At 33.3% G+C, this 12,176-nt stretch overlaps 1 protein-coding gene across 5 annotated transcripts in view; it reads left to right on the top strand.

Moving 5' to 3' along the window:
• Positions 1 to 12,176, top strand: part of ADK (adenosine kinase) — a 518,777-nt gene that overhangs the window by 169,633 nt on the left and 336,968 nt on the right. For all 5 annotated transcript variants that reach the window (XM_008696067.2, XM_008696069.2, XM_008696071.2 and 2 more), the window contains one exon: positions 10,796 to 10,874. In XM_008696067.2, coding sequence (XP_008694289.1) covers positions 10,796 to 10,874 — 79 coding nt within the window. The remainder of the gene's footprint in view (positions 1 to 10,795; positions 10,875 to 12,176) is intronic.

Below are 12,176 nucleotides of genomic sequence, written 5' to 3'. Positions count from 1 at the left end.
CTGGCTGTTTCCCTCTCTCCGTCAAATAAACAAATAAAATCTTAAAAAAAAAAAAAGATAGCTATCTTATTAATTGTCAGGAATTAGCAATTGTTTATAAAGTATTTAATAATATGTGATATGAGTGGAAAGCATTATTTACAATTTAAATTCTCCTATTCAGTATCAGAACAAGTATTAAGACTTCTTTAGGGGTATGTGGCATGTTGCTTTTTGCTTTTTTCCATAAGGTTAGTCCACAAGAAATTCTGAATTATATTCCAGTGACATTAACTTGTATGTAAAAGTTTTCTTTAATAAAAATACTGTCATTATAAAATGAATATAAGCATATGATCAAATTGTAGGAAGTATAAAAAGGAAAAGGCTTATAGAAAAAATATCAGGGATGCCTGGGTGGCTCAGTCGGTTAAGCATCTGCCTTGGGCTCAGGTTGTGATCCCAGGGTCCTGGAATTGAGCCCCACATTGTGCTCCCCATTCAACAGGGGGCCTGCTTCTCCCTCTCCCTCTGCCCGTCCTCCTTGCTCAGGCTCTCCCTTTCATTCTTTCTCTCTCAAATAAATAAAAATTTTTAAAATAAATAAATAAAAATACCATTGCATGTTCATGTATTTTCTTCTGGTCATTTTGTTAATAATTTTTATAGAAAAACAATGAATGCATTAAATTCATCTCTGTTTTGAACATTTATCTTTTTTTTTTTATTTTTTGTCCATTTGTCCAGTTGTCTGAGCCTTAACATTTTTATTTCTCATCTGTATGAGAATATTAAAATAACATTTAAAAATGGAGGGGCACCTGGGTGGCTCAGTCGGTTGAGTGTCTGCCTTCAGCTCAGGTTATGATCCCAGGGTCCTGGGATGGAGCCCCACATTGGGCTCTCTGCTTAGTGGGGAGCCTGCTTCTCCCTCTTCCTCTGCCTGCTGCTCTGCCTACTTGTGTTCTCTCTCTCTCTGTCAAATAAATAAATAAAATCTTTTTTTAAAAAAAGAAATGAACTAATTTATTAAATTAATACTAAAATGTATAAAATCATATTTTGAAATATTTTTAAAAATATATAAGTAAATGCAATAACCATTTTTCATATTGCTAAACATCTTTATATTTAAAATTTTTGATTTGTTCTGTTTTGCTTTTATATAGAAAAGTTTTAAATATTTTTATATTATCAGATTTGTTTTTATTCTTTTTTTGTTTCCATTATCTGTAAACTGTCATCTATAACTTTGATAAGTACTGAATCCAGTTTTTCCTCTAGCATTTTATTCAAGTAACATTTCCTCTGGAAGTTTTTAAACATTATGAAAGCTGTATATTTTATTAATTTGGGTTTCACAAATAGAGTGCTAGTACGAAAATGGATCAGCTACTGTTCTTTCACTCCTGTCAGTCATTTGATTGAAGTGTTTGATATGCCCATTCCATTCAGACAAAGAAATTTAACCAAAAGGAGAAAGTAAGAATGAATTTATCAAGTACTAAAATTGCCACACTTTATTCCCTGTAGGAAAAAATCACATAATGGAGGGGCACCTGGGTGGCTCAGTCAGTTAAGAATCTGACTCTTGGTTTCAGCTCAGGGCATAATCTCAGTTTATGAGATTGAGCCCTATGTCTGGCTCTGCCCTGGGCATGGAGCCTGCTTAAGATTCTCCCTCTTCCTCTCCCTCTATCCCCCGCCTAAAATATATATATATATCACATAATGGAAATATATTGAAGTTTCCCATAATATGTAAAGCTATTAAACAATTTCATCTCTAAAAAACTTAGGAAATACTTAAGATTTTTACACAGTTGATTAGATTATTTACCTATCAAGTTATACTCCTAGTTTTGAAGTTCATTAATGTTTCAGCCTGAATTTTTGGTTTCATTCATTAAAGATACTCACCTTTCCCTAGCATTTTCCATTGGCTACATTGATAGTTTTGACCCAGACAAGGTAGACCATTCACAGACAAACAGAAAGTTTTCTATCAGCTGGAAAAGTATACAGAGAAAATCAGGATATAACTTATGTGCCCGTTCCCTGCAAGAGATAAAAAGAAACAAATATTACCTCATTACAATCATTTCCCTAAATAGGAATGTTTCTTGGTTTGTCACTATGTAGGAATTCCCTTTGCTTGGTACAAGTTTTCTTCTCTCTTGTATTTCCTTTCTCAACATCATCCACCTGGTCATCCAAACTAGAAATCTCAGGATTGTCATCCCTCTACATCTTCTACTTCCTGCTATTTATCACATGTTATATCTTCAACTCAGAAATGCTTCCTCAGTTTAATAATTCTTCTCTAGTGCCTTAGCTCAACATCTAATCTTTGGTATGAACTATTTGAAAGGTGGCAATCTGCCTCTCTTTATTCTACATTGTCCTCCAAACAGTGCTGTCTTCATCTTTTAAAAACAAGTCTGCCTTTCACACTATTAGCAAACAGATTTTAGTAATTTCTGCTTGCCTGCTGAATAATGTCTAAATTTATTAACCTGGCAGAGAGAGTTTCCTTTTCATTGCCAGTTTTTACTGCTTTGATTTTGGCCTATATTTTAGTCTGTGTTTAAATAGTTTCTCTGAATATGTCATGTTTTTGTTGTACCCTCAGCCCTGAATATTTTTTTCTCCCTTATCTGTCAAATTTAGTTCATATGTTACATATTCCCTGCCTCTTTCATTCAGAATCACTCACTTCTCTGCTCCATGCTTTTTATTCAGCTTTGTTCTATATGTAGTTCTTTTTAGATAATTGTATGGAAAATTGTTATGTTCTTCCATTATAAAATGAAATAGATTAAAAATGTTTTTGTTGCAAAGCAGTTTATATGCTTATTACACAGACAAAATAAATGTATACAATATCCATACTTGCTCCTACTTTGGAGCTAACCACTGTTAACACCTTGGTTGTACTCTTCCAGATTCTGTGTGTGTGTGTGTGTGTGTGTGTGTGTGTGTGTGTGTGTGTGTGTATGGGGTAATTTTGTTTGTAATATACACATGTATATTGTAATTTTGTTGGATTATATTGTGTGTTTGTTTTGGTAACTTAATATTTTTAAATTGAAATATATGGTAATGTCAATAGATTCAAGTCTAACATTTTAAAAATTTTAACTCTTTAGTAGAGGCAGTGCATACACACAGTAAAAATAAAGTGAAAAATTAAACACTTTTCTCTAAGACTTCTTGCTTTGGGAAATGGACTTACCCTGACTTTCATTAGGATTTGTTAGAATTTATTAGGTCAAAATTTGTAGTAAGACTAAGTTTGCGCACTTACTAATATTACTACCCACTACTATCTGTGCATGTTATGCTGGAGGTCCTAAGTCTCTGAACTAAGGCAAGAAAAAGTGAGGAAAGAAAAGAAAAGAAAAAAAAATTGTCATTGTTCACAAATGATGATTATGTATGTATGGCAAAAACAGATAAATTATTGGAATTAATTAGAGATATTAGCAACTTGAATAGAAAAAACTTGTTATATAAAGAATTATATCTCTGGGGCTGCTGGGTGGCATAGTTTGTTGTGTCCGACTCTTGGTTTTGGCTCAGGTCTGATATCAGGGTCATGAGCTTGAGCCCCACGTCAGGCTCCATGCTCAGTGCAGTCTGCATGGGTTTCTGTCCTCCTTGGCCCCTTCCCCCCCACACCCCACTCTCACTCTTTCTCTCTCTAAAATAAATCTTAAAAAGAGAATTATATTTCTAAATACCATCAACAAGTAAAAATTAGGTTTAAACAAATATCACTTAACAGTAGTACTAGAACAAAGTATGGAATAGTGACTCTAATAAAAGATGTGCAAGATTTATGGGGAAAATAATGAAACTAATTGAGAAATATTAAAGACCTAAATAAATATATTGTGATGTACAGTGTGATCAAGGATTAGACAGTTTAATATTGGAAAGGTTATCACTTTCCCATATATATCTGTATCTGTATCTATCTATCTATCTATCTATCTTTAATGCAATCTTAGTCAAAATCTCTGCAAATTGTTTTTTGGAAACTGACATCTAGTTACACATTTATATGGAGGTACAAGAATATTCAATGCACTCATGAAGAAGAACAAGGTGAAGATACTTGTTTTTCATTAAGACTTATAAGGCAATAGTAAGTAAGACAAAATGCAGTTTGTGCAGGGGAGATATACATATCAATGAATCAGAATTAAGAACCCAAAGATGGTCAAGCATGCATAAATCATTATCTATCTATCTATCTATTTATCTATCTATCTATCTATAGTGATAATGGTTCTGGAGGTTACACCACTGTTCACTTTATAACTTTTTAAAATTGCATATTTATTTAAGATACCCTTAAGAAATTTATTAAAAAAACAAAACTAAAGAAAGCCCAACAATGTAAGTTCCCTCCTTCTCCACTCCATAGGGCTACAAATATTAAGTTAATGTTTTTAGTTTATCATTATAAATTTACTTAATATGGTTATGCCCCATTCTTTAATTAACAAATTTACATGTCTATTGACTCTCCTCTGGAAGATGAAGAATATAGTGCACTTTTACTGTTTTTTCTTTTTCTTTCCTCATTGCCTTCTTTTATGCTTTTTATATATTTTAATTTTTCTAATGATTGATTTTATGACTTTAAACAATATACTTAGAACCTCTTTTGAAAAGTTGATTATTAACATTTGAGATACTTATGGACTCTTTAACTGAAGGAGAGAAAATTAGTAAACTTTTTCTTTCATCTCTCCCTTTTCCCATCTTCAAAATGTCAGTGTTATATATAATGTTTTTACATTTTGTAAATGCTATTAAATGTTACAAATGTTTGCAACTGTAATTAAATGTTATATGTTGTATCTCAGCATAGATTCTAAAATTGAAAACCAAACAAAACTTCATTACCGAACAACTAGGTAACTGTTCTCTGTAGAACCAAGTAGCGTGATTGGAAGGATTCATAGAACACAAACTACATTCCTTTTTTATTAAAGCTTTTGCTATTTAAGGGAGAATTTCATGTGTAATAAGATGTAATGGGCCCTCTTTAAATTTCTTTTTGGATTCCTTTACTTTTCCAAAGTCATACACTTTGGACATACATTCTCACTTTTTCTTTTCTTTTCTTTCCTTTCCTTTCCTTTTTTTTTTTTTTAACAACCCATGCTGCCTTCTTTCTTATGTTTCCTTTTGATTGTTATACCTCCAGCTTAGTAATTTTCTTTTATAAATGCAAGGCAAAACAACACTTATATGTGAGGCTTGTATTTTCCCTTATGGTTATTAATCTGGGTGGATATTGAATTCTATTTGGGAAATCTTTTTTTCTTCTAGCATAGAATATAATATTTTTTTTAGCATCCTGTATTCTTTAAGAAGTCTGGTGTATTCTGATCCTTATTCCTTTTCAGATAATCTGTTATTTTTCACTCTAGAAGTTCTTAAGGTTTTCTCTTAATATGAAAAGTTCTGAAATTGAACGAGGTATTGTCCAAGTATAGATCCTAGTCCCCTCCCTAATAGAATTGCTTCATATTTGGACAAATCTGAGGATTATATTTTTTTCTCTTTTGAATACTTTTTTTTCTAGTATTTTTTTCTTACTCTTCATTATCTCTAGTGTCCCCATCACTCCTCCTCTTCTTCTTCTTCTTCTTCTTCTTCTTCTTCTTCTAAAAGATTTATTTATTTATTTATTTATTTATTTATTTATTTATTTATTTGACAGAGAGACAGACAGCCAGCGAGAGAGGGAACACAAGCAGGGGGAGTGGAAGAGGAAGAAACAGGCTCTATCCCAGTACCCTGGGATCACGCCCTGGGCCGAAGGCAGACGGTTAACGACTGAGCCACCCAGGCGCCCCTCCCATCATTCTTCTTAAATGGATCTTGGGCCACCTGATCCATTCTCTGTGCCTCTTAATTTTTCTTTTCATCTCTTATATTTCTTATGGATTTCCTTTGGATTTTTGGGTGTATTCCTGGGTGTTTTCAGCTCCCTTACCTCATCTTATTTTTTTATCCACGTCCATTTTTATTGTTCAGGTCATCCTTTCAACAATTGATATTTGTAAAAATTTCAACAGTGGTTAAGCTAATTTATAGAAACTCTGTTATTTCCTGGTTGCTTCTTTTTCATATAATTAGGCAGACAGATATGCCTGTATTGTCTCTGAGAAAAAAAATAGGCAAGTAGTGGAATATACTGCAGCAGTTCTTCAGAAAGTTAAACAGTGAAAGTTAGCAGTTAAAAGTTAAACTGATCCAGCAATTCCACTCCTAGGTATATGCCCAAGAGAAATGAAAATAGTATGTCCACACAAAATCTTGTATGTGAGTGTTCATCACAGTATTATTCATAATAGCCAAAAGATGAAAACAACCTGTTCCAGGGATGGATGAATGGAAAAAACATGGTACATCCATAGAACACAATGTTATTCAGCCATAAAAAGAAATCAAGTACTGACAGATGCTCTAGCATGTATGAATACTGATAACAATATTCTAAGTGAAGGAATCTAGTCAACAAAATCATATACATAGCATATGATTCCATTTATATGAAATGTCCAAAATAGACAAAAATACAGAGATAGAAAGTAGATGAGTGGTTACTTAGGGATGGGGATATTTGGTTTTCATAACTAAAGATATGGAGGTTTCTTTATGAGTTAATGAATATATTCTAAAATTGATAGTGGTGATGGTTGCACAATTATGAATATACTTAAAATGATTGGATTGTAGACTTTAAATGGGTGAATTGTGTGGTATATGAATTGCATTTCAATAAAGCTGTTACCAAAAAAAAAAATTTAAAGGAAAAAAGTTGTCAGGTAGGCTAAGAAGCTACACAGTTGTCAGTATATGGAAGACTTTACAGCAGCAGATTGGAACATTTAAACACATTTTATTCTTGTGGATAAGGTAGGAGTGTGTTCCAAATAGAGTGTTTAAAGGAATTACTCTTATTTTTATGTCTCCTATCACTGCTTTGTCAATTCTATTATATTTTCTTTCTCTTAAGCTAGATTTATTATTTCTCAAATTTGTGGTCTGTGTGTGGCCTCTTTGCTTGCTTAGTGGTGCTGTTACACATTTGTTCATATACATGTATATGTATAAATATATATAAAACATGTTTTTTGACATCCAGTAAGACTTGGAAGAGGAAGCAAACATATGCTTCATCAACCATCTTGACATGTGAGGTCCTGATATTTTTGTACCTCTTGAACTGATTCCAAAAGTAATGTTAATAAACAAAATTTTGGTTTCTATAGAAAACTCTCTTCATTGGCTGGAATGAGGAGAAATATACACTGATTTATACACACACACACACACACACACACACACTGATTTTTGCGTGTTTGTAATTAACAAGTCATTTTGATACTACAGTTCTGATTTTGATTCACCAGTGTGCCATATGTGACCTCTGTTTGGCAATCTACTCAAACTTTATGTCTAACTTTTCCTATTTCTGTCTTCTTTTTTTAAAGTAATCTCTGCACCCAACATGGGACTCGAATCCATGACCCTGAGATTAAGAGTCATAAGCTGTACTGACTGAGCCAGCTGAGAGCCCCCAACTTTTCCCATTTCTTAAATGAAGGCATTCTTTTAGGTCCATTTCATCTCTAAAATTGATCATGTTTACTCTGTTTTTCACTTTATTTTTGTTATTGAACTCTCCCTGCACCATGCAATAGTACTTTTTTGTAAGAGTGGGATGTTCTTTATTTGTGTATCTGATATGATAGCCACTATTTACACGTGGCTGTTGAACACTTGAAACGTGGCTAGTATGACCGATGAACTGAATTTTAAATTTTATTTAACTTTATTAGCTTAAATTTGAATGTCTATAGCTGTAGGAGACCAGTAGCTACCTTACTAGACCAATATGGTTCTAGACTGTTCTGGTTTAAAAAATACTAATTTTGTTAGATGATCTGGAGAAAAAGGATTATATGACCAAATAAGCTGAGGAAGTATGTGTACTATATCCATCTTAAATTTTAATATGCTTATCAGCATATCAGAGGCCTTGAGATATTCTGAAGAAAGAAGCCTATTTAACTATCACTCAGTTTTCCTAAAACTTACGGGTACTTAGGACTCTCTGAGGCTTTAGGGTTTGGTTCCACAGCTAACGTTTCTATAATACTTATTCTATGCCTAAAGTTACTGTTTTAAACATTTCATTCAAATTGTAATTTTTTAAATGCTCACCACAAGTTTATGAGGTGGGTACTATTTAGCTCCTATTTACTTTCCTCATTGGAAAGTGAAACACAGAAGGATTCATAGATGTGGCCAAGAACACACAGGAAGTGGTACAATTTGTATTCTGGTCTGTAGGCAGATTGCTGTTGAGCAGTATGTGTATGCCTTCCAAAACAGACATTCATTTTACATTTTTCATTAAACTTTCCCAAGTTCTTAGAAATGTACTGTAGTTGGTTTATTATGATTTTGGTATCTATAACAAATTTAGGCCCATCTCATTTCCCCCCAAAATATTATAGCTATTTCATTAGTAGTTGTTTGAAGGGAGAAATTGATGATGGATTAAAGAAGGCTATAACTTAAGGAAAGAGATTCTTGAGGAAATGAGAAAGGATGGTATTGCTATAACTACCATAAATAGGGAGCTTACAACAGAATCTATTCTTTCACAGTTCTGGAGGGTAGGAGTTTGAATTAAGGGGGTTGGCATGGCTTTGTTCCTTCTGAAGAGCCTAGGAGAGAATCCTTCTTGCCTCTTCCTGCTTTTGATGGGTGTTGGTATTCCTTGGCTTTCTTGGCTTATCACTTGGTCTTTGCCCCCATCTTCGCATGGTCTTCACCTTTGTGTCTCCACTTCTGTCTAAGAAGACTTGTTATTGGATTTAGGGCCCACCTGGGTAATACAGGAGGAATGGTCTTATCCTTAACTTATATCTGCAAAGACTCTTTTTCCAATAAGATTACATTCACAGGTTCTGGGGGGGGCATATCTTTTTGGAGGCCACCCATTTGTAATTCAGCTCATTACAAATATCATCCAAAACCTTTGGAGGAATTGGTTTTTGAAAGTGGAGGGACTTCAAATGCACCTGGCAATTCATCACTGTATGTTTACTTTATCCATTCACTCTTCCTTTCTTTAATCTCTAACATCACTCTTAACTGATACCTAGTTCAGAAAGTAAGTAGAAGACAACTTTCTTTGAACTACTGCAACTACCCACCTCTGCTTCTGTGCCTATCTACTTTGCCTTCTCTACTCTTATTATTATATTAGTATTGTTAGTGGTATACAGATACCGCTGTCAGTGTTCTGGGCAGGTTTGCTAATTGTGTTTATTGGCATCTCAGGGTATTATAGATATAATCCCAAGGCAGTTTGGAGGTATGGGAGTGGGTATAACTCCATTTTTCCTATTTCTGATATAACCATCTCTATATTTGTCTTTTTTTATTTTGAGATTCTGTGAAATGTTTTATTTTAGTGAAAGGATCTACTTCTGTACTTAAAATTTTTAAAGGTTTAAAAATATTTTTCAAAACTGAAACCTTCCTTGAATATTCTGCTCATATCCCAATCTCTCTCTTTTTTGACTGACCTCCCGTAGCATTTGCTGCCTACATTGCATATATTTTGTTATTTGATAATTTGATGTTTTCTAATTTTCTCTATTTTCTCGTGTATTCATCCTTTTGTCCCTCCAAAGCTTGTTAGCCCTTTGAAATTAAATTACGTACTTATGCCCCTTGGATTTCTCTCACAGACTCTAACATGCTGAGCTATGTAATAAGTAGTATTGATTTGAGATCCAGATTAATAAGTGCCATCTAATTTGAGATTTATTCAGATCAGTGTCCATAGTCCTTTGGCAGCATATGTGTAGTAGAAGGGGTATACATGGATTGTCTTAAATGAAAAGCTTCATGTGTGGTGAATGTATTTATTTTCCTGGAAAGAAGTTCTATAGCTTTTATCAGATGCCAAAATAATGAAGTATCAAAGCTTTTAAAGCATTTCTCTCTATGCCTTTATTTGGCAGATACAGAAATTATGTCACCAAGCAACTTGCTTAGAATCATACAACTCAGTGTAGTTTCCTAGTTCGTTCGTTCTTTCTTCCTTTCTTTCCCTCCTTTCCTTTCTTTCTTTCTCTCTTTCTCCCTCACTTTCTTTCTCCCTCACTTTCTTTCTCCCTCACTTTCTTTCTTTCATTCTCTCGTTCGTTCTTTCTTTTTTTCAATTTTATTTATTTATTCATCAGAGAGAGAGAACAGGCAGAGGGAGTGACAGGCAGAGGGAGAGAAAGAAGCAGGTTCCCCACCAAGTAAAGGAGCCTGATGCAGGACTCGATTCATGACCTGGGTTGAAGGCAGACGCTTAACTGACTGAGCCACCCAGGCGTCCCCAGTTCTTTAAATTATAAACTGATTGTCTTTATGATATTTAAAACTTTAAACTTATTAGAATATACATTTGTACAATCACTTAATATGGGAAAATATGCATTGCTTATAATAATTTATGAATTTTATTTTTACCTTTTCTGGTTTAATGGTTAAAAATGGACAGCTTATATATTTTGAATTTTTATAATTGTACATTTGTGGAAAAAATTTTGTAAGTATTGGAATTTAGCAAAGTTGTTTTTCATATTTCAATTCATTCAACATAATTATGTCATTCAAAATATTTTAGTAATTGCGATTTAGTGTACTTCTAATCAGAAAAATTTGCATTGTCATGACTGACAGATGCTAACTTTTTTCTACTGTGATTTCCTTGTAGGTTTGATGAACTTGTAAAAAAATTCAAGGTTGAATATCATGCTGGTGGCTCTACCCAGAATTCAATTAAAGTGGCACAGGTTGGTTAATTATTTTAAAAGTTATAAAGAAAGGATTCAGAATTATTCTAGGCTATTTTATTGCTATAGAATAGTTTTGTCAGTTTTGAATTGGAATTTTAGCAATCACTGCCCATCTAATCAACAAAAATTATTTTGTTATTCCTTTCATTATTGGTGAGCTTGAACATCCTTTAATATGTTTATTGTTCATTTATATTTCTTCTTAATTACTTGTTGAATTTATTGACTTTATTTTATATTTCATATGTTAATAATTTATAGGAATTCTTCATATTTTGAGGATATTATTCCCTTTCTCAGTTGGAAGTATTTATTTCTTATTTGTACTTTAACTCTGATTAGTTTACTGTGCCAGAGTTCTTAGATTTGTTTTTATTTTTTTAAAGATTTATTTATTGGAGAGAACAAGTGAGCAAGCAGCAGGGAGGGGCAAAGGGAGGAAGAGGGAAACTCAAGTAGACTCCTCTCTGAGCATGGAGCCTGATGTGGGGCTCGCTGTCATGACTCTGAGATCAAACCTGAGCCAAAACCAAGAGTCAGATGCTTTAAGTGACTGCACCACCCAGAAACCCTAGTTTTCAGTTTTTTTAAACTATAATTAAACTTTATGGCTCTGGTATTTCATATATTATATAGAAAGGACATTCCTGTAACAAGATACTGCCATTTGCTTGTGTTAAATGCAGCTATATAGGCATATCTCTTTTATACATATGTACATACATAAACGTATTACCTGTATGTGTAAATTCATATCTCTGTATCTATACCCATTTGTATCTTCCGGTGGATAATTGGGTAAATTCATTTTGATATATACTCTTCAAGTCAACAGCCTAACCTAATCTTGAATGAGAGTGTTAATGTTCTGTGTATACTTCTAATTATGAGGGACATGAAAAAGCTTTACCACTACCGCTGGTTCTTACCTCTGCAATTTGAAAATTAGCTCAAAATCCTACTTAACTGCAGTTGTAGGTCAACTCTGATGGACTTAGGTCATTTTGAGTTCTCATTGATAAATGCTTTTCTTTTGAATTTTAAGTAACTTTAAAAGACTAGAGAAGTGGAAAGTTGACAAAAGTTGAGCAATTTCTGAATTTTTGAACTAAGTCTTAGTTGACTTAGACATACAGTGTAATTATCCCACATACTTCTAAAGCTCAGATTTCATCATACTATTAAAATATTTTCAGTTGTAAAAATTAATTTCTAAGGTAGTGTGGTCATTTGTGTGGAGTGGCCTGGGGAGAAGGTCCTTGCATTTATCGATTGATTTGTATTGTTTCTGTAAAACCT

This window comes from Ursus maritimus, unplaced genomic scaffold (assembly GCF_017311325.1).
Source record: "Ursus maritimus isolate PB19 unplaced genomic scaffold, ASM1731132v1 scaffold_7, whole genome shotgun sequence".
NCBI lineage: Eukaryota > Metazoa > Chordata > Mammalia > Carnivora > Ursidae > Ursus > Ursus maritimus.
The sequence above is the reverse complement of the archived record's forward strand: the minus strand, read 5'-3'. Positions and strand labels throughout refer to the sequence as shown.